This window comes from Triplophysa dalaica, chromosome 21 (genome assembly GCF_015846415.1).
Source record: "Triplophysa dalaica isolate WHDGS20190420 chromosome 21, ASM1584641v1, whole genome shotgun sequence".
Lineage (NCBI taxonomy): Eukaryota > Metazoa > Chordata > Actinopteri > Cypriniformes > Nemacheilidae > Triplophysa > Triplophysa dalaica.
The window spans coordinates 7,698,699-7,726,381 of NC_079562.1; the positions used below are offsets into that span (position 1 = coordinate 7,698,699).

General features: G+C 42.1%; 1 protein-coding gene across 1 annotated transcript; it reads left to right on the plus strand.

The window, feature by feature from the left end:
• The first annotated feature begins 419 nt into the window (after positions 1 to 419).
• Positions 420 to 27,407, plus strand: skib (v-ski avian sarcoma viral oncogene homolog b). Its single transcript, XM_056734858.1, has 7 exons — positions 420 to 1,640; positions 23,552 to 23,665; positions 24,071 to 24,171; positions 24,335 to 24,615; positions 24,740 to 25,011; positions 25,124 to 25,354; positions 25,500 to 27,407. Exons 1-7 carry the CDS (start codon positions 744 to 746, stop codon positions 25,716 to 25,718), a joined length of 2,115 nt encoding a protein of 704 aa, XP_056590836.1. The 5' UTR covers positions 420 to 743; the 3' UTR covers positions 25,719 to 27,407.
• The last annotated feature ends 276 nt before the right edge of the window (positions 27,408 to 27,683 follow it).

A 27,683-nucleotide genomic window follows, 5' to 3' on the forward strand; every position in this document is an offset into this window, starting at 1 on the left:
TATTTTGAGATGACAATTGCCATGTCGACAATTTAGCCATGTTACATAGAACTGTCGAGTCATATTTGTAAAAAAATCCAAAATGTGACACTTTAGCTAACTCTTTAAATAATGCCCATTATACATGAATCAATATTCTTGTTATTAACATTTTAACATATCTTACATAATAATGGCTTTTAATGTTTGTTAATATGAAAAGACGTGAATGATTCGACGTGTAGTTTGTGCTCACGCTTTTGCAGCTGCTCTGGCGGCGGGGGGAGGGAGAACTTTTCAGGGAACAGCCAACAAGGGAGTCAGTCACATTCTTGGCCGGGATTCAATGACTGAACCAGACACAAACAAACACTGAGAGAGAGAGAGAGAGGGGGGAGAGAGAGAGGAGAGAGAGAGAGAGAGAGAGAGAGAGAGAGAGAGAGACTCACTCTCATAGTAAAGCGGAGGCGGACTTCAACTGCGCCGACGAGCCGTACGTTAGTTACTACCGAGTGGGTCAGTGATACATATTTACATTACCAGGATCAAAACATACACTTTTGGGAAGTTTTTTTTTTATCGTGGGCTTGAACTCTGGTACGACTGAAAACCTACTAACATGAAGCGGTTCAATGGATTACAAGGTGGTTTTTCACGCTTTCTAAAGTGACATGGAAATTCGCCTCCGTGGACTGTTTTGACTTGTAACGTTCACATTCGTCCAGTTCTCCGCGGTAGGATTGTCCAGGTTTAGCGCTCCGAACATGGAGGCGCCTTCCAGCTTTCAGCCCCATCCAGGACTTCAACAAACTCTGAAGCAGTTTCACCTGAGCTCCATGAGCTCGCTCGGGGGACCGGCAGCCTTCTCGGCACGGTGGCAGCAGGACATGCTGTTCAAAAAGGACGGCAAAAGCGCGGAGATGATCGTGAACCTCCCGGCGCAGACGCCTCCGGTCATGCCGGGTCCCCTGTTCATCCCGCCCGACCGCTCCACCGAGAGGTGCGAGACGGTCCTGGAGCGAGAGACCATTTCGTGTTTCGTGGTGGGCGGCGAGAAGCGCCTCTGCCTGCCGCAGATCCTCAACAGCGTCCTGCGAGACTTTTCCCTACAGCAGATCAACTCGGTGTGCGACGAACTGCACATCTACTGCTCCCGGTGCACGGCCGATCAGCTCGAGATCCTCAAAGTTATGGGCATCCTGCCCTTCTCGGCACCCTCGTGTGGACTCATCACCCAAACAGACGCCGAACGGCTCTGCAATGCCCTCATCTACGGCGGTACGTTTCCCCCGCACTCCGACAAAGAGTTACCGTGTCCCGTAGAGCTGGAGAGGACGGAGAAAAGCTTCAAAGTTTACCACGAATGCTTTGGGAAGTGCAAGGGACTGTTCGTGCCAGAGCTTTACACGAACCCCAACTCGCCGTGCATACAGTGCTTAGACTGCAGACTGATGTTCCCGACCCATAAATTCGTGGTTCACAGTCATAAAAGTCTAGAGAACAGAACCTGTCACTGGGGCTTCGACTCGTCTAACTGGAGGGCTTATGTTCTGTTGGATCAGGACTATACTGAGAAAGAGGAGATCGGAGCACTGCAGCAGCTCCTCAAAGAATTAAAAGGAAAATTTGAGCTGGGGAACAAGCACAAGACATCTTACAAGGTGAGCTCACCCTTACCTTTGGGTTACGGTTATAAAAACTTAAAAATCTATAATATATGATTCTTTGCCTCTTTTACAACTCCTACAGTTTTCATATATTTAATACAGCACAATTATATCATTTAAAATGTTGTGTTTTAGCTTAGAATGTTTTTCATTGAACGCTGAAATATGCCAGTATTGACTTGTGTACACATTATATTAACCTTGCCGGTTGTAAGGTTGGGCACTTTTTGATCATACAGTCTATTAAAAAGTGATTTATCCTTATCAAATATTCTGTAATTTCCCCTTATCATGCTTTCCAATGCATTGAAATGAAGGTAAACAGCAGACCTTCATCCTCCCCCATCCAACCTCCAGAGCGCATCATTTGTCCTGTGCCCCTGGATGAACTCAGGGACATCTGCATATGACAAATGGGCCCTCAATTATGTATTTTATGGGAGTCTGTGATAGGGTGGCTTGGGGAAGCCAGTAATGGGGTTCGGTGTGGTGGAGGAGATGGACAAGACTGCTGTGTAGGACATTGTTTTGTGTGTGTATATGGGTGGGATTGGGGGGGTGCAGGTTGGCGTTGAGGTCACTCTCCAAAAGCAGTTGGTGTAGGGTCGGCCTGATCAGGCTCCCCGCCAGGGTCAGAAAACCGCGAGCGCACAAAAGCACTAGAGCCTCAGCTTGGCTGCACCCACTACACAGCAGCTGTTGAGTGTGATAGTGCTAATGGGTCTACACACATGTATGTATGTGTTACCATGGTGTCACTTCAGCAGGCTTGGGTGCTCGCGAAGGCAAATGCAGTTTCATTACTGTGGGAAATGTGAGAGACATGGCACATTTCAGAAATGTGGCGTTATGTATATTTGTCGCATGGAGGGTACTTTGGCGAGCCCTGTTTGGCATGTTGTGCATCTGGTTAGGATAAAGAATTTTAGTGAAGTCACAAAAATGCTTTTACATTTCTACATAATTATGTCATGTTGTTAGAGATTTTAGAGATGAGCTTGGAATTTTGTGCAACTTTTGTGTTGGTCATTGTAATAAAGTTAGCAAACTGGCTAGTAGAACTGGTCCCATTAATTTTAAGGTTAGATAGTCAGGGTCGATTGCAGCTTGCGTTGACCCGTTTTTAGATGAAACCGCACCATAGTGTTATCACCCAACCTCATCTTTCTTATTCCTTTCCTGCTTTTTAATTTGAATAAAACTACAATGTTCTCTTTTCCAGTCTCACTGAGAATATTGGCTTCACACTGTCATATTCAGAGATTCTGTTTCATCATCATATAGAGAATTACTTCTTCCAAACAGTGCTTCGATGAGATGCTGGTCGTCATGGATATAAGATTTCTGACTCCTTGGGATCTTTATTTAACAGTACGCTTTGCTTCATTTTTTCCAAAAGGATTTAGAAGTTGCGGATGCAGTACTGTTAGCTGAATTAATTAAAGTCGGCATCCAGACTGTGCGCCAGGGCCTTGACGTATCATCAAAGGGCCGTGACATGTGACCTCTCTCCAAAGCCAGTCAACCATCGCCCCCACCCCCGTCTCTTTTCAATCGCTCCGGCCAATCGCGTGGCACTCGGTTCTCAGACCGGACAGATGGTTGTTTGATAAATAACAGAAAATACATTACAAGTAAACAGCATGCGTAACATTTCAACAAAATTACCATTTCTTGTAGTGTCAATTTTTAAGCATTTTTTTGTAGATCGATAAAAAGTTTGTGACTGCAAAAATTGACCAGATGTTATTCTTTTTAAATGTTCTGTTTTATGAGCCTGTTTTGTATCAAAGACATGAATTGTTGTTTTACTCCAGTTTAGGCAGTTTAAAGGGATTGACAATGATACAGCTTATAATGATAGTGTCATGTTGTTTTACTCCCAGTTTTAACTTTCCCCTAAACCACATATTTCAAGTGCACAACGTTGTGCAGCCAAAAATAAAGTCAGACTCCAGTGAGAATAGTGTTGTGTAATAAGCAGGATGCAGAGGGGCTCTGGAGCTTGTAGAAGTGGGGATATCAAACTCCCCATTGTTCTCTCACTTTATCAAATTACAGATGACTCCCAACCTGAGACCAAACCAATCAACTGAGTGTCCGACCCAAGGTGGCAATGGCCATAATAAATGTGCACGCCTGGGGGATGGAGGTCGCTGCCTGCGTGCGAGTTTGCATGCGTAATGCCTTGGATCAGCTGTGGGGAAAAGATTAAAATGAGCACACAGCCTACTCATTTCCATTCCCATCTGTCTGCTGACCTCGCTCTTGTGGTCCTCGCTGCTGCCCGCCAGCCGCTGTGTTCTGCGCTGCCCCTTCCAGACTGCCAACAATTCCGTCCCCCCGCCCCTCAACCCACCCTAACACTGATTGTGCTTCTTATTCATCCGTTGTCCGAATCACGCTGACCAGCAGCCAACCCCTGCTGCTCAGAATCACATGCTCAGGGGTTCGACACCATGGTTGAAATCCATTTTTGGCTGCCTATTCTCTGAATTTTAAAAAGGTTGGTTGATGGCTTAACAGTTCCCAAGAGATGCGGTCTCATCCCCTCCCTGGGGAGATGGAGGTGAGGGGGTGGCCAGAGGCTCGGAGAGGTTGTGCCCTCTATTCTCTGCTGCATGACCTCTTGTTTAAAGGGCGTCAGCTGTGGCCCTCCACTGGCTGATGCTGGGGTGAAGACCTGCCGCCTCTTTTGTTCCCAAAAGCTTTGTCACTCACGCCGAGTCGAGCCGTCACCTCTCATTGTGTTTTCTGCTTGGTCTGGGTGCCCGTTGCACGACCAGTGCTAGCGCAATCTTTCATGGTAATGGGCTTGTAGGCTTTTGTCGATGTCTCCTACAAACATGAAGCACATCCAATGTCGTGTAGTGCTGCTATATTGTTATTATCATTTATGGCTAAACATGTCTTATTTTGGTCGATTTGCGATGTTTAATGAGTACGGTTTCAATATTTAATATTTTGTAGCCGTGAACATTTAATTAGAATGCTCACAGGTGCTAAAAGTGGTTGAGTTGCATCCTTAAATGCATTGTTTTCAAACAGCACCTCACAAGATAGTAGCCATGGCTATTGCTAAAAATATAAAATATATTATGTTCGCCTATGAGCATTGCTTTTGTTGTATTATTAGGCAGCATCATGCATGTCAAGTTAAAAGGTTTTTTAACAAAATGTTTCTTGAGACCCCTGCACATTGCAGGAATGCATCCAAATGGTCGGGTGTATCCAAATAATTGCATGACTGTGTTTGAGATGATCTTTTAATTATGCAAATATTTGGGTTCGCTTAACCGTTTAGGGGTCTCTAGGAAATCTGTAATGTTTTCACAGCCCTGCATGCAATACAGTGACAGTAATTCAGACGTCTGTGTTGTGCGTAAGGCTGTATGATGACGGGGCACTGGTTAAAGTGTAGAGGCGTGCAGGCTGGCACTGGCACCAGTTTGTGAGAACAGATGGCAGAATGATGGTAGTGTTGTTTTATGATCAGTTTCTCAGATTCAGGGCCCTTAGTCGATAGTGATCATCAGCTTCATGATTAATATGGCAACCCATCTGCTGTGGAGATGTAAAATCCTGGAGTACGCAGCTGCCACTGAGCAAGAAACCCAGTGCTTTAATTGAGCCCGTGCAAGTCTGATAATCTGTATCCGCTTGACAACGTGCACTCTGATATTTCATTCTGAGCTTTAATTCAGTGGTGAATCTTTTACCCGTCCTTATTAGATGTTTGCTCTCACATGACCTCGTATTCCCTTTCTAATTCATCTTTATGAACTGTCAATAATTTTTCGCCGGCCTGAATATATTGGAAATATTAAAAAGTTCAGACCAAACCTGAACACAGTCTAATTAAAGATGCACGTAACTCTTGTTTCTCCAGGAATCCGATCAACCCGCCTATGCAGTAATTATTTGAAATTACATTTTACTCTGAAAACTCCAAAGTAAACCGCTGCTGAACGAATCTGGCGTTCGGAGACATACTTGAACGCACTTACTTCCTACAGCTGTCGACTTGCGTTTGAGCTCCTTAGAAGAGGGCGAAGACTTTGTGGTAAAGATGTCTCCTCAGGGTTTGTCTGAGGAATGATGCAGCGTCAGTCTGCCTGCGTGTGCCATATGACAAACTGGCATGTTGCTCTCGCCTACGAACCTCCCACTGACCGCCCCCGAAACTACCATGAGGATTAGCTCATGAAGCCGATTTTTAAATGTTCAAACGGCATTGTTAAGCGCATACATAACTCTGTTGTGTGGACACGTCCCTGCGCATCGTGGGTGATGCGGCAACAGTGTGTCAACTGGTAAATGCTAGTTGTATAAGACTACAGTGCATTTAAGCCATTTATAAAAAAACTCAAACTAAAATAACAAAAAGCTTTACAATATGATTGAATATGTTAACATTAGGCAACTACATAAACTAACGTATGCTCATTAAGCCTGCAGCTTTTGTCATGCATATTTGTACACTTTCAACTTTTTCTAATAAATACATCAAATACAAATTTGTGTTTACATTAGTTAATACACATGAAACTGTCATGTACACACAAAAAACAAGTGTATTGGTATTAAGTAACATTAACAAAGATTAAAAATGTTTTAGTTTATTTAAATAAGTAAAATGAATGAAAACTTCTATGTGTTTTCTGCACCATGCATCGAAAGTTGCTCTTGCACCAACTTGCACTGCAGCCGATCTGGTTTTCCTTGAGCTGTTTGGGCCTTTTGTGAAAACGGGGTTTTGTGTTTTTGAGCAGCCTGTGGCCTCTCCTTCACTCTTCAGAGGCATACAGACGGCTCTCGCTCCACGCCCAGGCAGTATTATTCTGAAAACTTCTGTGATTGGAGAGTCTGTGTAGTTGCTAAGCAAAGCTGTTCTTCCTGTTCTAAATAAGAACTTGATGCTTCCTGGCTGGTGGGCTGAGGGGAGCGTGCCAGCTCTCAGGCTCGCTCACTCTCTGTTGCCTACTGCTCGCTCTGCCACTCTCACACACACTTTCACTCTGTAATACAGGCTTTGCAAAGTTCACATTCAGACTTACAGGCCTCTTGGAGCAACTCTGTGATTGTGTTACTCGGGAATACAGCCTCGCAAAAAAAAGCAGAAGAATTGATGAGGTCAGGATGACCTGATCCATAACCTCCATTTGCCTACGCCCAAGAGAACGAGCTCTTTTGATTCAGCCGTGTGTGAGCGTCTGTCTCTCTCGCTCTCTCTTGGTGGTGCGAGGATGGAGGTTTTCCTGCGATTTTGCTCCCCGGGTTTGGGGTTATGAGGCACAGTCAGATTTTTCCAGAAAGGCTGATTCACTTCTCCAGCCCTCAGACAGTTGGCAAGGCCTCCATTTTCCTCTCGGCGCGATGGTCTGCCACAACATGGTGTTACAGAAACTCTCCAGGAACGCTCTGCAAGATGGCCGTTCCCAAAAATGGAAAGTTCTGTGGGCCGAAAGGTTCCACTGCTTTTATATAACACCAGATTCCTTGTTGTTAATGCATTAGGTAATGCTATGAAGACTATGTTCGATCAGTTCAAATCATCTATTTAACCATTTTTCCATTTCCTGTGCCGTTGCAACTAGACTGTGTATTCTTGCATGCTTTTGGGATGCAGTGTTTCTATAAAATTGTGAATCAGGGCTGTGGCGTAGCCAGTATATATTGCATATGAAAGTGCAAATGGGGACATGGGTTCGTATCACCTCCTTTTCTGACATTCTCTTTTTTCCTGCAAGTTTAAAGGCCATATGTAAAAAGTACTGTAAAAAGGAAAATGTGTGCCTTTATTTTCCTCAGTGACACAAACATGCAAACCTCTTGTGAGCCCACCCCCGGCCCCAGTGTGTGCTAGATTTCTGCTTGGCACTGGATATCAGGTATTAAATGCTAGCGAAGCACAATGAAATGTGTTGTGCTGTTAAACACATACTAAATTACTGCTATTGGAGCCTTTAGCAATGCAACGCAGAGCCCTGGAGCGAGATCCCATATCAAACGCATTCAACACGGCTGCCTCCTCGTCCTATTCAGCACCGCTAGGTTGTGTGGGATTATTTATCCAGTACAGAAACCGCTGCCACTTTCTTTTTCGTGGATGACACCCCCTCAGTGGCTACTATGATTCTGAGCATCTGCTGCATCGCTTCTGCCTATTTCTCTTTTCTCTCCGCATTTCTCCTAGGAAGGGGTTTTATTCAAACAGCCTGATGTGTTGTTACAGACATGTCATCCCCAATTACTCAGTTATGCAGTTATGCCCTGGCGTCTTTCTCTCTTCTAATCCATGCATTCTCTGTGTTTCTATCTCTCTTTCTGTCTGCAGTGTCTGTGGGGGGAGGGAGGGAGGGACAGTCGGCTAAAAATATTCTGGATAGTACAGATGCATTGATATAGAAGTTTTGGTTCAAGTGCCAAAAAAGTAAAACAATCGAAAAACTTGGATAATTCTTTGTTTTATTCAAGGGATGTGCAAACAACATGACTAGATTAAAGGGATGGTTCAACCAAACATTTTGGCATTATTTATTTACCCTAATGTGGTTCAAAAAGTGTATTTGACTCTTTCTTCTGTGGAGCAGAAAAGAAGATATTTGGAGACATGTCTCAGTGGTTTTGTGTCCATACAGTGGAAGTCAATGCGGTTCGGTGTTGTTTGGTTACAACATTGTTCAAAACATCTTATATTGTGTTCTGTAAAGAATCTAAAGTCATTTTTCATTCCAGGTTTGGAATGACGTGGTGATTAAATGATTAAAGAATTTATATTTTTGGGTGAACTATGCTTTTAAGAAAGCCATGTATGTTTGTGTGCATTGCTCAACAGTTAGAAGGAGTGAAGGCATTTGGCACATTTCTCAACAAAAAATGAAATCTCTGTCATCATTTACCCATCCTCAGATTGTTCCAAATGTGTATACATATTTGGTTCTGCTGAACACAAAGGAAGATAATTGGGAAGAATGTCTGTTCGCAAACAGATCTCATCCCCCATTCACTGCCATAGTAGGGAAAATAAATACTGTGGGAGTCAATGGGGGATGAGATCTGTTTGGTTACTGGCATTCTTCCAAATATCTTCCTTTGTGTTCAGCAGAACAAAGAAATGTAAACAGTTTGGGAACAATCTGGGGGTGAGTAAATGATGACAGAATTTCGATTTTTGGGTGAACTATCCCTTTAAAGATAAATGCTGTTTTCAGTCGTTTTCAGTACATTTGATGAACGTTTATGAATGAGCACAGAATGTGCAGCTCTTTGACAGACAGTTGTTTAAGCAGGTTTGAACTTGCTTTCAGTGACTGAGGATTTAAGCACGCTGTCTGTAAATTGTAACATCTCTCAATTCATTACCTTTGAAGCATACCCGAAAAGGCACAAAATAAAAACTCCAGACAAACCAGTCCATTTTAATAATCTAGCTGTCAGTTTTTGACTGAAAAGTGAACTAATTCTGTCAATGGCAGTGCTGTCCATGTTTCACTAAATCTGAGGCGATTATTTTAAGCACTTTTTGTTTGCCGTGAATTTACTTTCTCTCTCTGGCATGTAAGGCAATGCGATAGCATGCATGTACACGGTGTCCGCCTTTATTTATAGTGCGCCAGTGACCACAGACATGGGCAGCCCAAGTCCAGGCAGGCCAGAGCAGAGCAGCCTGAATTAGAGAGCCCCTGACCCCATAATGAGGCAGCTATTATCAGCCCTGTGTCTTTAAATGGGGACTAACATTGCGGTCACAGAGTACGGAAAGCTAACTGCTAGCTAACACCCTCTTTAAAAAATCCAAGCTGCTTTGTGACTTATCATTATAAACGGGCTAATTGCTGTTCCTTCAGGCGCCGTGCTGCCTTATTAACTTGGCTCTGGAATCACTCGTCTGCAGCTGTCTCCAGGTAGAGTCACCTGGACAAGACACTTTGATTGGTTAGGACAAGGTAGCATTGAGAGCAAATGCAAAAGCTGTGGAGGTTAGGTGTGAACAAGGTGAGGAATGTGAGACAGTGGTGTGACTGGACCGATGCACAGAGCTTTGATGTGCAGTAAAAGGTGAAGTCAGCTTGTTAAAGACGGGAGGTGATGGAGCAGTTTCCATGGAAAACTTTCAAAAGTCCAATTATGACAATGGTCATTTGTAGTATTTTCCAATCCAATAGTTTATTTTCATTACAACCCTTATACACTACAAAAATAAAGTTGTTTCAAAATGTCACAGAGCCATTTGCAATAGAACCATTTTTGAAAACTTTAAAGAGACAGTTGAAAATTCTGTCTTCATTAAGGGGCGATTCACATTTAGCGTCTTTTGCGCGGTCGCAATGCTCACATTTTTCTAGATGCGTAGGCGCCGCATAGAGATGGAAATAGTTCAACTTTCCAGAGTGCCACACGCGTTGGTATTTGACTAGAGAAAGCGGCGCGGCTTGCGTTTTCCATGCGGTTTTAGACGCTAAATGTGAATCACCCCTTATTCGCCCTCAAGTTGTTCCAAATCTGTTTACATTTTTTTGTTTTGATGAACACACACAAAGTTATTTAAAAGAATGCTTGAAACCAAACAGTTCTTGGCCACTATTGATAATTACAATGGGAGCCCAAATTGTTTGGTTTCCTTTATTCTTCAAAATATAGTTTTTGTGTTCAACAGAACAAAGAAATCTTTAAAGCATCATATGTTAAAAAATCATAAGATTTCTTGAGTTTTTCCTTAGTCCTAAAGCTCTCTCTTTGCTCTGTTTGGCTTTTGACACAGCACTATATAATTTAATATATGGCTACCATGGCCGTTTTTAGCCGATGTATTTTTACAAACAGGCAAAAAACAAAACAGGTTTAGGTCCATCTGGAGTCTTATATACGTAAGTGCATACCGCAGAGCATACACAAAACTCCTCGATAAACACGACAGGAAAGGAATGTCTGGGTCAAATCCTGCAAGCATACATTATAACCACATTAGAACGACCGCTACGACACGGTCGTTGTGACAAATCTGTGGCTTGGTGTGTTGTTCATTTCACACATTTCAGCTGCTCCTAACTGTACAGGCAACAGATAGAATCAGTCTTTCCAAAGGGATTAGACACCCTATCATCAAGCCTACTGCCTAATTTATTTCCCTTTGTTGTGTAGCAGGCTGCATTAAATGGGATCAGGGGCCTTGGCCAGAGACAGTAGTAGGAAGCGGCCCTTTGTCTGCCTGGCAGGTGCAGCGGGTTGTGGGGTGACACTGGCATTTGAGGCCAAACCTGTAGGTACTTAGCTGGGGTCGTCTTCCACCAAGCCTTCCATCTCCACGTTCCCTTTATGGCCGTCACTCTCTTTGTCTTAACCATCCGCAACACCGGATAAGTGCTCCTGAGATATCCCAGAAACCCCTGCAACTCCACTCGAACCCAAATCAAAGGACTCCGGTGGGGTTGGCAGTACATTTCAGACAAATGGTTTTTGCTCTATCTCTCTCTTCGTTTTCGGTCTTTCTGACTCGTTCTCTCTTTTGCACACCACTCACATCTGGCGAACAGTGCCTGCCTGCTTTTGCTGTGTTGAGGTCATTTTCATCCTATGAGGAAAGTGAAACCTTATGAGAGGAACGGCCAGGGACATGCACACAGAGGAGTGTGTTAGGTCACTTTAGTCCAGTTTTAAGTCTCTTAACAAGGCAGTTATTATACACGTTGTCTCGCTAAAGACCTTTGTAAAAAAATAACGTAATATAGTTCTAGAAGGGAATGCCAAGGCACAAGGATTTTGTACTAGGTTTTCTGCATCCTGTTTTTCAAACCAGATTTTCAAGGTCATTTATAATGCTGTATTTTCATTGAAATTCTTGACAAGCTTTGGCTCCATTTTGCCTGCAAAAGGCCTCAGCGCAAGCAACCCAGACAGCTGCGGCCGCTGTAGTGTTCTGCATTCAGCAGGGAAACCAAGTGCTGCATGTGCAGAAAATGGGAGACATTTCCTGGAATGCAAACAACCTCCCCGTCTGATTTTTGCTAAAAATGGTCCAAGGATGTGTCTTTTGTAGAGCAACGGCATCTTTATTGAGATGCAGACTAGTTTTTATGTATATGATTTTTCGTTTGTTCTCTGTAACGTCTGTCCAGTGCGTCTTTTTTTAGCCTCATCCTTTTATCCCCTTCGTTCTCCTCCACTGCAGAATATGAAGCAAATATGCTGAAGCTGCATTCGTGCCTGCTGGCTTACACGAAAAACACATTTAGGGCTCCCATCCCGTTTTTCAATTAAAGCCTCTCATGAATATGGAGGTTTCTGTCCACAGCCAATTGGGGGCATGTCTGTAAAATATAAAAAGTGACTTAAGCTCTAACAGTTGAAGAATTTTGAAGGAAGATTAGGAATCAGGCTAAAGGCACGTGGTATTGGTAATAATATTCATGCATATTAAAGCTTGAGGGGATTTTCAAGAATGCATGGAAATGCACTGATAATGAGTCTTCTAGCCTGCCTTTGTCAGATGTGGCTGATTAAAGTGATCAAGTGCTTGTATCAGACCCTTTTAGATTAGAAAAACATGAAAGAGTGAGTGGTTGTCGTATGGCCGTTCCCTTGAAATAAAGTCGGGCCATTTAGAAGTAGGTCTTCCGTTTCCCAAATGTAATGCTGTTTATTAGGGTGATTTATCATCATGTGGTCCTAAGCATAGGGTCTGCTTGTAATGTCATTTTTGTGACTGTTAGCATCTGCATGTGTTCTGTGCATATGCCTGCAATCGACTACAGTATTGAAGAGCACAAAGCAGTCATAATGCATCAAATGTGTCTATATGGGCGTTTTTTGTAAATTGAGTATATTTTGGAGGATGTTCTATATTTGTAAATTTAGTTTTGTAGTATATTGTCGAAATTATTTTTATTTATATTGAGGAATGTTAAATATTGGTATATTTATGCATATTTTGAATATATTTTAAAGTGTTGTTTATTACGCTTTTGATTTGATTTTGAAGAATATGTTGTATATTGGTATATTTGATTTTGGACTATATTGTGGAGAATAATTTATATATTTGTATATTTAGTGCTGGACTAGGCTATGCAATTTGTTATATATTAAGTTTCTGATTATATTTTGGAGCATATGTTATGTTATATATTTGTATATTTCGTTTTCTATTATATTTTGAAGAATATGTTGTATATTGATATTTAGTTTGGACTGTACTTTGGAGAATGTGTTATATATTGACATTTACTTTTGGATTGTATTTTAGAGAATTTGTTATTCAGTATATATTTAGTTATGAAGTATATTTTGGGGTATTTGATATAGTTTTGGACTATATTTTAAAGCATATGTTATACACAGTATTTGTAAATGTAGTTTAAAATATATTTTGGAGAATATATTGTTTTTGTACAGTAAAAGTCATTTACTCCGTCATTTATTTTATTTCCACATGTTAGAATAGTAGTTAACCCGTCAAAATCATGGAATTACACAATTGTGGCTAAAAGCATCCAAAATAAATGCAAATATATGTTATATTTGAGCATCTTCAAAGTAGTCACCCTTTGCCTAGAACTTACAAAATCGTACACGTAGCATTTTATCATCCAGCTTCTTTATGTCTCAACCTGGGAGACTTTTTAAACAGTAGTAAATGAATTTCCATATGCTGGACTGTTATTGGCTGTCATGGTTCTATTATTTGTATACATTATTTGGTCCATGTTATCCATTTCAAAAATATTTTTTTAATATAAATGTTATGTGGCACAATTGTATTTTTGTCTAAAAAGAAATTTCAAAGATTGAAACACGCCCAATGAGATTAAAAGATGTTTAAGATAATGAGAAATATTTTTTGCCAAGTGATCCTCAACTTTTGAACGGTACTGTGTATTTTTAGAGCATGTTATATATTTACTTTGAGTATTTCTCATAAAACATGTTATGTTTTTTGTATGCTGTGAGTGTGTGAGTGTAGTTTTGAAGTAAGGCAAACACAACTGATGCCATTTGATGTGATTGGGACAATGTGAAAAGGAGCGACCCGGCCCTTTGCGTTTTACAGCAGCTCGGTCAGCTTAATGAGGAGAGTGTCAATTGACCACAGTCCGGGGTTGTGAGGAGGTCAGGTTGAATTACAGGACATAAACAACAACATAGAGATAATAAAAGCAGTGGCAGCTGAGGTGAAAGAGTGGGGGTGATAGCAGTTGTTGTTGTTTTTTTGGGGGGGTAGCTGTTCTTTTGAATTGATAAGCAGCAGAGAAAGCTATTGATTGATTCATAAATTATTTGTTTTGGTGATCTTACACTTGTGATAAATAGAGATAGATAGATGGACAGATCGGGTTGTGGTGTATATAGATGATATTTAGTTAGTTGTGAATTAGTTAATAAAGGTCAGTTCACTGAGGTCAACTGGTTTAACTACTGCTGGAGACAAGTCCAGAGACAAGGGTTTCATGGGCAACCAGACTCCCCCACCATCTGTCAGCCGTAAAAGGGTTTGAGTTTTAGAGGGTTTTTTTACAGCCGTGCAGGGTGAGACATGGCAAGGCACTCTAGATGCCCCTAAGCTCCTCAGTTTCCATCACAGTCCTCTATTGCAGGTCAGAAGTTCAATGCCTTTTTCGTTTATGAAATACCTTGGAGCTTTATTCGCTGGGAAGCGGGTTTTCAGCAGGCATCTTTTGCATATTTCTGACCGCAGAGAGATTTTACAAGGCAAACGTGATTCACACAGATGGTGAGAAGTTCTGTGGACTCTGGTGACTCAACGGATGAGTTTTGTGTCGATATGCGTCATCGTGTGCCTCATCAATTCACTCCGAAACTTCAGACAGGCCTACTAATAATGAGAAAGAAAACTCATTTGAAAAACCTGTTTCCTGAGCTTCATCTAGAAATACAAATGTATAAATATCATATTTCTGCAATCGTTTCGAAAGGTGTCAAAACAAAAAGATTGGGGAATTTATGTGAATTCCTCTGACTGATATGTCTGATTTACCGTCCTACTCTCTTGTCATTTTGTTTTTCTCATCGGGTTTTCAGGTCTGATCAAGCCTTAGATTCCTCTAGAAATTATATCCTCCACAGAGGCTAAACCACGGAGCCTTAACACCTTCTCCCGCTCGCATAACAATGCCCACCGGTAAATATAATGTAACAGAGAGGAATGAAATGATGGGGTGAAAAAGACGATATTTAATTTGTCCTTAATAAATTCCGGTATTCGGAAGCAGCAGTGACCTTCTTTCAACTTCTTAGCCTGATTTTTTTGGTTTCCTGTCCGATTTCCTTTTGGTGCATGCTTGAGTTTCCAGTGTCTTCACGGCCCCCTCGTTTTAGCATCCTCTACAGAGGACGAAAAATGCTGACGGTGGAAAAGTATAAAAACTGGCAGGCACGCCCTTGAAGGTTTCTGTGTCACTCAAGCCCATTGAATTTTTAATTATTTCCTGGCTGTGGTATTCTGCTCCACTTCACTAGGGCGCCTGGCTCCATGCTGTCTCACAGCTCAGATGGTAGACACTGTGTTAGACATTTGTGGTTAAATCTGCTCAAATCCTTAGACGCCTACTGCAAGCAGGTGAGATCTTTGGTTGGAGGAGCTTTTTTGGCCGGGGCGTATTAATTGCAGCTTATTAATGCACATCATGCGGAAATTCGTATCTCCGGATGGTCCCTGGAAAAGGGGGCGATACCTCAAGCATGTTATTGCTTGCAAAACTATATGCATGCACAACTATATCGGCCATATTTTAACTAGGGTTTAAGGGTTCTGCTGGAGACAGCTAGCACTTCGCTCTCAACCATACATCCCGCACGCAGCTTTTGTCTCTCAGACTGATGCATTTAGCATCCATATCCGTCATTATTCGCCGGCCAGCAGACAGCAGTAATGTAATCGCTTTTGATTTATGGGCAGAAGTGTACATCACAACTCGCAACAACTGAATCTGCTCTTTTCTAGAGCTGTCTGATCATGCATTTGCCCTTTATAATTATCATAATAATGACTTCAAATGCGTCTCACGCAAAGAACTGTGATTGCACTTGACAAGAGCTTCTCCAGGCTGGCCAGTTGCACATCAAAGACGTGTTCAGAGGGTGGTGCAGTCGGAGCATTTGGCCCGAGATTTATGCTCCTAACATATATCAGGCGGTCTCTCCCTCGCTTTTCCGTGTCATGTCGAGGTCTCCCGAGTTCCAAGAGAGGAAAAGAATAATTTGAAAGCGAATGATTTCGAATGAAAGGCTGGAAATAATGATCTCTGTTCCGAGTTAGCGGTTGCATCAACGCTGGTGATTCAGGGAGGAAAAATGCGGTTTATGTCTCTTTAAGATTCTAGGCTGTCTGCGAAATGCATTAGTCCTGTGAAGCAGACGCAGGCCAGGGCGGAGGGAGGAGCCCAGGGCAGCGGAGGGGGGGCTGGCCGAAGGTCGGAACAGCCGTAGTCTGGGCCTCCAGCCTCCTGGCTAGACTGCTGAAAGTTATTATTGAGTTCCTGAGTACTGCTTCCCCTCCCTCCCTGCCATACTGGTGTCTGTTCACCCTGTGCTCTCCTTTTCTCATGCTCACTATGCGGGTATGTGTGCGAGTGTGTGTTTTGCCTGGCAATTGATCATGGCCTTATACAGTAGCGGAAAATACAATTTTCTTTTTTAACTGTAGACATCTGTCCAATTTTAAAATGACGAAAATAGTCGAAACGTAATTGAGATCTCTCCGATTATTATGCCTAGGCAGTAATGAGTTTTAAAGGGGAGCAAATGGAGACATGCAAACCACCTGCTTCCCAGATTTTTCTCCTGAGAAAAATAACCTCAGTAATCTCTTGCGTCTCCTTTGGAGTTTCAGGAGAGATCTTCACAATGTTTAACTGTGTTTGGATTTCTATTACATAAATATAAAAATCAAACAAATTCCTCCAAGACTGAATTTAAATGTTGTTATAGTTCTGTCTATTTTTTGATTCTCTGATTTATAGTTGTATAGGCGAAACATATTTAACAAATTTGATACTTAAACATAATTTACATGGGGGGCACGGTGGCTTAGTGGTTAGCACGTTCGCCTCACACCTCCAGAGTTGGGGGTTCGATTCCCGCCTCCGACTTGTGTGTGTGTGGAGTTTGCATGTTCTCCCCGTGCCTCGGGGGTTTCCTCCGGGTACTCCGGTTTCCTCCCCTCGTCCAAAGACATGTATGGTAGGTTGATTGGCATCTCTGGAAAAAATTGTCCGTAGGGTGTGAGTGCGTGAGTGAATGAGCGAGTGTGTGTGCCCTGCGATGGGTTGGCACTCCATCCAGGGTGTATCCTGCCTTGATGCCCGATGACTCCTGAGATAGGCGCAGGCTCCCTGTGACCCGAGGTAGTTCGGATAAAGCGGTAGAAGATGGATGGATGGAAACATAATTTACAAGTATAACATAACTAAGAATCCCATAAAAACTTTTATCGTGTATTTGCCCTCATTTCATTCCAAACCTGTATGACTTTCCTTCTTATGTAGAACACAAAAGAAGATATTCTGAAGAACATTGGTAACCAAACCACTTTGTCTGTTCAATTACTTCCGTTGTATGCACATGGGTCAGCGTGCTTGGAAAGATAAAAGATTATGTGCCAACTCCAGTCCCTTTTTGCTTGCAGGTTTGTGAACAGGAGCACCTTGCCCTAATCTCTCTGACCGGATCACAATGAACAAATAAAAAAACAGGGCAACGTGTCCTCGAAAAACTGGAAATCATGAGACATTTATATAACACTGGCCTGTATCCTTGTTCAGTCTCCATTGTCAGACCCGAGCTTTGCTCCGACTGCCTAGTAATCTACCCTAATCTTCAGACACTCTGGCCAGAGTTCAGAAACATAAGATTATCTGTAAACCGGCCATATCTTGAATGCCTCTGGTCTCCTGCAGATGTTGGAGAAAATGTTGGTACCAACTTAACAGGCATTATGGGAACTGAACGTCTGCGAGAGTCGATGTTTAATGGGGGTCAGGTGTGGATGTTTTTTCAAAAGGTGTCCAGAGGTTTGTCTGGATAACGTTAGCCGTAGGGGCAGGGTTGGGTGAGGGTCTCATCTGCGAACAGCCTGGAACGGAGATGGACGAATTCGGTAATCGGTTGAGTCAGAGCATTGCTGTTCTAAAGCAGTTATGCGGTTGCTATGGAGAAAAACATTGGCTCTTTCAGATGCTGAGGAGCGCTGTACAGCGAAAATGGTCCAGGAAAAAGACGTTTCCAGGAATTTTCAGGGTTACAAAGCAGACACCATTTGAAGTGAGCAGAATAATGTAATTCATGTTGAAAAGACTGACGTAGCCGTTCAGCAGGTTGTGTTTTGAATGTCGGTGTCCTAGCACCGGGCTTTTTTTTTTTTAAACATGAGTAACCAGAAAGCTACGTTTTGGTGATCCACTATCTTAACCAACATAAACCAGAATGGAAATTTGAACCTGCCATTCATAGCAAAGCCATTTAAAGCGAAAAAGAATGAACCTGTCCGTTTCCTTAGTAATCACTTCATTGTTAAACTGTGTTGATCCTTTGTGTACGTGTATGTAGGTACTGCAAAAAGAGGGGATTTCCAAAATCTCCTTCACAGGTTGCTTTAATAAAACCTCAATCCAACCTTGAATGCCTTTGAGTATTTTGGAAAACCAGTCAATTTGGGGTTTTGGCCACTTTGACTCAGCGGTTAGCTTTTTCACCCCCACACCCAATTTTGTTTTTACTTCAACCACGTAATCCTCTATTTTTCCTCTCCTGTTGTTTCTAATGCTTCCTGACATTCTACCGACATCCATTAGCTCTTCCACCTCCATTCAGCTGCACTTATGTTTGTTTTGACGAAGGCCGGGGGAACATTGGGTTTTCAAAGTGACTGTAAAAAGCAGAGCAAAGTAAAATAATCCATTCCCAGCCTTGGCTGTATCAAACCTTAATTATAGGGCCTTATGCGTAAATGCGTCGCTCCTGAGAGCGGTTCGCTGAAACTGACATGTTTTCCATTACTGTGGATCCACTTGTGATGATTAGCTGTAATCTCAAATGGACAAAGTGCGGCCCAGGAAATATCCAGTGATGGCTTCCCTCCTGTATGGTTGCGGTATTTTGTTCGTTCTTGGAGCACCGGGTCTGCGTACAGGCCACACTGTCTTTACGGCACATCTGCATCGTTGATCGACAGTGTTAAGATGGCGTCAGGGCTTGAGAATGCCTGAGGGCGCTTGGAGGCAGTAAATATCAGACGGATTTATAACCTCACTCGCGCCAATTAACACCACACCGCCCCTCCACAAGACCCCTCCCCTAATCCCAGAGCAGACATAGTGACATGGTTGAGACCCTAAGCGCTGACCCTAACTTCACCCTGCTATTTCACAGCGGGTGTTTTACAACTTCAGTACCCGGACGCCTCCTGACCTCCCCTTGGCATTCACTCCCTTATCTCCCTTCCAAATAGACCCACCATCGCACCTTATTTGGTGCAGGAGAGGTTAGGGTCTCGATTATTGCCATGGATTCTTCATACGCAGCAAAATACGAACCGTCACGTAATTCATCCAGCAGCGTTCTGAAGTGATTGGGTGTGTGAGGTTTGATGTAAGTGTGGGAGGGAGTGATTGCGTATTCAGTGTCTGACAGACCGAAGCAGCTCCCTGACGAAACGCACATCCTGTGTGTCCTGCTCTGTTTAACTGTCATGCCTGATTGATCACCGGCTGGAGCTTTACATACATGCAAGCGCAAAAGATTGGATGCTTTCCATATGTGGCACATTTTTCTCCACTGTGTTCTTTTTCCAGCAGTTCGGTCGTAACTTTGTCCTCCCTGCTTTATTAGACAGTTCTTTATTATTTATGCTTTTATAGACAGAAATGGACAGAGAGAGGGGAGAGACGTGTTGCACTTGCAGGCTGGTCTCAAACCAAACCATTGATAGTTCACCCAAATGTCATTCCAAACGTGCATGACTTTCTATTTTCTGCAGAACACAAAATATGATATTTTGAAGAATGTTGGTAACCGACCAATGGCGATACCCATTCACTTCTGTTGTATAAACACAAAACCAATGCAAGTCAATGGGCACCACCATTTTTCGGTTGCAAATCTCTTTTAGAGTAACTACGAGTAAATAGTTATGATTTCTGAGCTCCAGACAGGCAGTTTAGGTAGCAGTTAGCAGAGATGGGAGGGGCTCTTCAGTGGGACACACAGCTGCTAACAAAAGTCCTCACTCTCACTGGAGGAACTAAAGCCCATCTGCTCAGTCAATCACTCAGCCACGAGAGCCAAAGCCAACCCTTGATGGGTCTTGAAGCTGTTTCACCTGATATGTAATATTAGGACTCTTTATTTTAGGTGCCTTGTGTTAGTGAGTGGGGTATCCATAACTACATAAGCATTAGCATTAGACATAAAGCATGCAGATTAAAATTTAGACAGGATTTCAAACTCACGCTTTCCTGATCATTGTGTTTTTTTTTCTTTTTTAACCATCTCATGTCGGGCTACATAGCTTGTATTTGTTTAAACTAGTCATAGATTAGCACAAAGAGTGCTTCTACAAAGTACTTTTCTCTAGTCTTAAGATGGACTCTTGAAGGGTGTTTTGAGTTGTGGATATGAGACCCAACCCTTATGTGCCTGTTTGGAAGCAGATGGATTCCTCCATCACGCTCAGAGCAGGATTATGCGTTCGAGCCTTGCCTTTGCACTGACAGTCTGTTCCCTTCTCAACTCAGACGCCAGCATGACTCCATAGTCCAAAGGCTATTAACACAATCCAATCAAGGTCGGTTTTCCCAAAGGCACTATATTGTTTCGATAGCTTTCTGGAAGAGGACACTCTTCAAGGGAAACACGATGGCGCGGCTTCCCCGCGCTACCCGTAGATGCTTCTCAAGGACCTCGATCTGCTGCCCTACACCAGCTGACACCTGGTGACAACCGAGCTTAATATGAATTTTGAAAGTCTCTAAAGCACTTGTTTGAAGACAGCTGGTCGGACACCCTTCTGTCTTTCTCATACACACTTATAACTTCTGCAGTCGCCCAGAATCCCCTCTTAATCAGAGCACCGGTCTCCAAAACGTGTCTCGATAAAGATGTTACTCGAGCGCTCTTTACCAGTTGTGCCCTTGACTTTGGCAGAGCATGTCAAAGCACACGCAGATCTGAGGATTACATGCAGGATTTCCGTGGGGGAAAGAAAAGCTGTAATAGGAAACTTGTTGTGCCTGGTTGCTGTGCACCACCGGCGATACAGTTCTGTCAGGCCGCACGGCGAGTTATTGTGAGGTTGTTAGTCGCTTATGCGAGTTCAATGGACATTATTTTTGTTTCATGTCAGATGCAAGTTTATTTGTTTGACTTAAGAAATATAAAGTGAGATTTGAAGCATGCATCTTTAAATGCGAAGCACAAGCTTGTTGTAACGCGACGAAAAGAGTTGATTGATGTTTCGTTACGAAATCAGAAGCAAATGTGGTAACTGTAAAAGTTATCCCAAATGCTTTATAAAAATGTGCATTTTATCATTCATTTTGCTTGGAAGATTTGGAAAATAAACATCACCTAGTTGTGCCTCATATTATCCACACACTGCAAAACCTTACTTTATTAAGTTATCTAATGAAAGATGAATTCATCTGCATGACTGGATGCGTGATGAGATCATGAATTGGAAAAAGGAAACTCACAAATGAGATCTCTTTAATAAATGATGTCTCCCAGACGCATCGGGATTTAATTTGTCTGTTTTCAGATTGAGAGAAACATTTGAGTTAATTCAGATCTCAGTTACGTTACATCTACTGTATGTATGAAGTCTCCGAAGCATTGAATGAACAACTTATCTCAGCAATAAAAAATTGCTCCAGGGCAGTTAATGAAAGGAGTTTTGTTGTTACGGGACGGCTCTGCGTGTTACGAGCGTTTCATCCATACATCAGATACTAGTTTGTTGTCTCCCCATTATAATGTGCCTTCAAAGAAATGGCGCACAATAGGCAGTTGAAAGGGTATAGGACTGAATGGCCACTTTAAGAGTAAGTCGTACTTGGCCTTCAAGTATACATTCCTGCTGCTTTGTGTTTCCTCTGTGGTCCTGCTCCTCGAACCCGCCCACTCGCATTCAGGAACCAGACGCTCTGGGTTCCCACAGGGCCATCAGCCAAAGTAAACTAGAGAGAGGAAATGTGGCCCTCACTCTCTCACTGTTTAATCACTCACTCATATGGTGGCCTGGTTACATCTTCCTGGGTTGGTTACATTTGCATCTGCCTCTATGTTAATATAGATAATGCATTAATACGATTTAGCACAGTTGTAAAATGCTTGTTTTTGCATTCATGTGAATATTTCAGAATACTGGTGTGGGCTTCACAAGTTTGTGCAAAACTTAATGATCATGCATGCTTTGAAAATGTTCCCAAAAACATCCGTTTAACTATCGTAACCGTCGTTTTTTTGCACGGTGCAGAGCTGTTACAGGTTTATATATTAAGTCTGGAGGTTTGATCGCAGTCCAGATGTTGTGCACATCCTAATCTTCATCCGCTGCATGTTTGTGTGGTTTTGCCCAGCTGTTTGGTATCGCCGTGCATGTGTCATGAGGCCGTGCGTTTGATGTGGCGGTGAGTGAGGTCCGTGTCATGGCTGCCCTGATTTCAGATCAGCGGACGTTGCATCATTACCTCTCTTGTCGTGTCTGGGACAAGCGCAGTCAAAGACTATTATGTCTGGGACGCTTTGGTCTTCCTGGAACTCCAGACCTCAGGGAAGGAACAAACACAGACAGGCGTTCTTTGTTGGGTAATTGTACACTTTAGTCATGTTTTGACCCATCCGCCTTTTTCAGAGCGTACGAAACAAAATAAGTGCTTCCTTTTTACGCAAGCACGCTACTCTTTAACAAAATGTGTAGATATATAAAGAGTACATAAAACTTTTTATCACTGAGAACACTACTGCTTGTGTTTTATATTTAATCATACAGAATGTGTATTGAATTGGTAAGAGGCCGCTCTCAAAGACACTTTACTCAGGATGAAGGGTACTTGAATGTGAATTAGTCCCAACTACACTTTTGGAAGTGTGTATTTCTCGGAGTCCAATGCCCTCTTCGCCAACCACACTCTTCAGTAAAGCTAGATTTAATGGAGGCAAATGTGTGTGATGTCAGATCTGCGTTGAAGAAACAAGCTCCAGACGTGCACCCACGCCTTTAGATAACAGCAACAGCTTATTATTATAACTCCACATCTGCACAGAGATGAAAAGAGAAAGAAAACATTGCAAGAATTCGGACTACAGGAGACCGTCAACCCTGTGTCACGGACGACAGAAAATCCAGCACAACACCGCCCCCTTGTGTCACATTCACGCCCATTCTTTCTCCTGACCTCATTAAACAAATGGTCATTATTCTCACCAAGGTGGTGTTTCTCACCCATTAACACCACATTTCCAATTTCAGCGTTTGTCCATTTTTGAATCGGCACCTCTTTCTGACTTTTCCTCAGCTCGCGAGCGCAGGCGGTGAGGAGATTAGAGTTACAAGGGCGTTTTAAATTCCTGAACTTGAGCAAGTGAGGCACAGGTCCGGGCAGGTCGTTTGTACAGTTACGATAAACACATCCTCGATCTCACATGCCTTGAGGGGTTATTCACTCGAATGAAAGTACAGGTGGCTCCAAAGGAAACCTTTTTATGTTTTATGAATGCCTGCACTGTTTGGGGTTTATTTGTACCGATACTAAATTTACCTCCGATTTCTCTCGGGTGTTTGCAGGGAGCTGTAAGTCGGCTTGACACCTACGTGGTCAAAGCCTTACCTCCGTGCTGAAGTCTCACAGTGTGTTATTTCATCTCATGAAGTCTTTTTTCTGGTCTCGCAGGGGTACAGTGCCACTCCTTCCAAAAAGTCCAAACATGACCGCTCAAGATCCCCATCGGTTGATAGAGAGAAGCAAGCTGATTGGCTGCAGTCTCTGGCTGCGTCTGCAAATAAGGTTCGTTTGATTGGCTCGTTTTTTTCCGTGTTGGTGATTCATATCCCCGCTGTCCTTCTGCAAACTCGTATGTCCATATTTTGTGATTTTTTTTGGTTATTAATATATCTTATTTTTTATGTATTAAAAAGTGCTTGTCAACTTTGAGAGCACAGTGTTTAATCATTTACAAAGTACCGTGTTTTTTCTGTTTTTCTGAAAATAAGTGAATTTGGACATCCGAGTTTTGGAAAGACCGCGACTATATTCTGTTTGAATGGTCATATTTTGATTATTATTCATATTATGATATTTCCAAGCTATCAAATGTTTTGTTTAAAGGATAGTTGTAACACCTACAGCATCATAGAAAAGAATATAGATATCTTGCCATAGACATTGAAACTCCCTTTTTCTTTGTTGTAGGATCTTAAGCAACTCCAGTTTAAGCAGAGACTTTCGGCCTTCAGACCTTGGTCGCCCAGAGTTTCTTCTGAGAAAGAAGCACTCGGACACCAGTATGGAAGGTACAAGCAGCTCCTAACATTGGCGTTATACTATTTCAACTGAATTACAATAGGGATAAGCAAAAAGTAGCCCTAAATATTTCATTCATTCTTTCCATTGTTGCGCACATCAGCATTTCTATAATCAAGATGTGTTATTAATTCCTTTTCCTCTTACATTCAGATCACCAGCTAAAGGACAAGACAGCCCGGTGGTACCAAATGTATCTCTCCCCATCACCCCATTTAAAAATAATGAGCAGCTGTTGCACCGTTTCACTCACCCTTCTGAGAACAACAACACAAGCAAGATGGAGAGCTCAAGGCCAAGAAAGAGGTGGCTATCTGCAGACAGACAAACACAGCCGTTGACCAAAGTTTCTCCACCTACATCGGCTGTCAGACAGCAGCCTCAGGAGAATGAAAACTCGGACGCAGAAATCGAGGTCGACAGGTGTGATGAAGGTAAGGAAGGAAGTGTGGAGTGACCATTTCTCTGCATATGAATGCACTTCAGGTTGGATTGTGTCAAAGCATGTCAACTTCTGCAAAAATAGTTCTCATTATTAGAATATTCTTCTGATTCCAGCTCCTCCATCTCGTCCCTTAATGACCCCTCCCTACACCAATGGAACAGGGGTTCTAAACCTTAGCTCACACAGCCCTGCTGAGGTGCGTGCTGGGAAGGTGGGACATGTGACATCCCCTTGCTCTGAGCTGGAAGCCTTGAAGCAGACCCTGAACAGTGACCTGAGCTCTAAAGAGGCCAGAGAGAGGTTCCTGCAGGATATCATTCGCATGAGAATGAAGCAAGAGGAAAAACTAGCCAGCGCCGTGCAAGCCAAACGCAGCCTCCAGCAGGTACACAAATCTTGGTTGGACGGAAAGTGTCGGAAACTGTTCTTCAGATCTCTTTGAATCTCTCTAAAACACAATTCATATATCCTTCAATAACCTCTGATACTGTTCACAGGAGCTGGAGTTTGTCAGGGTGACCAAGAAGGGCAGGCTGAGAGAGGCCATCGAGGCAAAGCGAAACCTGAGGAAAGAGATTGAACGCCTCCATGTGGAGTGTGAGAAGAAGGTGCGAGACGCCAATGAGTATTGCGGCAGACTAAAGAGAGAGCTGGACAGAGAGAGGCAGACCCGCGTATGCGATAAGAGCTGTGAGGCAGGACGTCTGAGGGCCAAATATTCCTCCCAGGTACTATATATGCAACAATTATTCGATTATTTCATGTAATATTATAAGTCTGTCAGCTAAAAAATTGTCTGTCACATGAAAAAGTGTAATAAAAAATTGTGATTTTGGGAAGCACTCAAGTCTGTTTCTCCTAAATGTCTGTCAGATCGAAGACCTGCAGGTGAAGCTCCAGCAAGCAGAAGTGGACCGTGAGCAGCTGAGAGAAGATCTGCTGAAAGAGCGAGAGGCCAGACAGAGCCTGGAGAGGGTTGTCAAAGAACTTCAGGAACAGCTGGGCCACAAAGCAGAGATGGAGGAACACACCATCCCAAAGTCTCAAACGCATAAGAACGAGAAAAAAGACATGAGGGATGATGTTTCCTAAACGGTACAGTGAGCAGTGTATGGATACAGATGAAGACTTTTATTTGAGGACTATTAGAGGACCCCACTTAAGCCAACCTGTTCAAGAAAATTGTACGGGAGCATAGGAGAATGATACTGACAAACAAACATATTACATTGTACGTTTACCAATGGAAACTCTAATAGAAAAACATTTATTAACTCCGAAAGAGTTACTGGAGAGACGTTTTGGTGTCGAAATGAGAGGAGGAAGTTCAGAGATGGAACTGTGGAACTGACTCGCCTTCGGTTAGCTTTTTAAGCTAATCGAGGGAATTTATTTTGTTATAAGCTATTTAATTTTTTTGTAAAGATACTTGAAAATATTTGGGAAACAAACTTTTTAATCACCTTGTGTTGACGGTAGCAGATGAAAAATCTGCTAGTTTCACTAATATACGGCAGATTTGAAAGTGTTAGAAACCAGATTTATAATGGACACTACACAGCGTTATCATTACAATCTTACAATTACTTTAGTTTTCTGTTTATTTTTTGTTGTCGTATTGAAATAGTTTGCATGAGCAACAGTGCTGTGGTGCAAATCTTTCTTATACTGTAAACCTACATTCAAATTAGCTTTTGATCTTTGTATTTTTCATTACCGTGTTTTTAAACCTCATAGTATTGGCAACGATCAATATAAACCCAGCTCTCTGTCCTAAACTTTTATGCAAGTATTACTTCACACCTTATTTACCAGCTTCCGATGTATTAAGCAGTCAAAATGAATATTAAAGCATAGGACATGACAAATATGTTGTTATCAGCATGTGTACTCCATGCTCAGTTTAATTTGCTTTAAATGAATGTTTTTGCGGAGTACATCAGAATTAGTGAACGCTCATGTGACCAACATCCAAGTCACTGGTTTTAGGGCTTATTAAAGAAAAATGCTGTTGATGAAAATAACATTTCTACTTATATAATTAAATAAGGATATATATTTTTTTACTTTCTACCAAAAAGAATTGCACTTTTAAGATAAGATAATTGTACTGTGTATTTGAAGCCCTCTAATGTTTTTAAGATTTCCGACACTAAGTATTGAATAAGTTTTCATGTATTTGTTACAGATGTGAATACCACTTAAACATAAAAAATGTACACAATGGAGCTTGCTTTGCGCTCTAAATGCTTTTGCTCCAAACCAATAGACTGTACGTATCAAATAATGAATTTCTCCTATCATATTTTCAGCTAGAGGGCATTTACTGTATAAAAGTGTATTATTAAACAAAATCTTAAATCATTATATTTCTGAATAATTTCAGTCCCTTCGGGAATTACTTTATACAATTACCAAAGTTTCACATTCTGTGATTTCGGGTGTATAATTCCAGATATGTGACTGATGAGCTGAATATTGGATGAACATATCTTTTATCTCCATTACACCCGTCTTGAATAAAAACCTGCAGTTCTACATATCCTAACCTCTCCATCGCTGTATTTATTCTGGGTGAATTTTGGCTTCCCCAATTTATATAAAGAAATCTGTATGCTTGCCTATGTCAGTTTTTAACCTCTGATGTTTTATTGTTTCACAATAGATATATGCATTGTTGTCAGGGTCTTGTCATAGTTTTGGTTTTGATGTGGGTCATTTTCTAAACTTGTTTTAATGTCCCCCCACATATAATAACAACAATAAACAGAATCAACCATTCTCACTGTTTATTCTCAACTTTCTCACTCTACAATGTTTTGGCCTTTCCCCTATAGGTTTATATCTAATCCAATAACACCGCAAAGAATGGATGAAAATATTGTGTTCTATTGTAAAAAAGGGTGTTAAAAAATTATACAAAGTATAATTTGATTTGATAGACAGGTTTACGATTACCTTTTTAGATACACTTTAAGTACAATCTCGCTCAACTAATTGGTTCTGATTAAACTATGTGAAACGTCTTTTGTTGAGGATCCCTGCCATGGTAACATT

Bases quoted from the DNA above. Each gene is read 5' to 3' on its own strand.
- skib (XM_056734858.1), top strand. From the start codon at position 744: ATGGAGGCGCCTTCCAGCTTTCAGCCCCATCCAGGACTTCAACAAACT. The intron at 24,172-24,334 runs GTACAAGCAGCT...TCTTACATTCAG, and splicing joins CTCGGACACCAGTATGGAAG to ATCACCAGCTAAAGGACAAG. The intron at 25,355-25,499 runs GTACTATATATG...AATGTCTGTCAG, and splicing joins GGGCCAAATATTCCTCCCAG to ATCGAAGACCTGCAGGTGAA.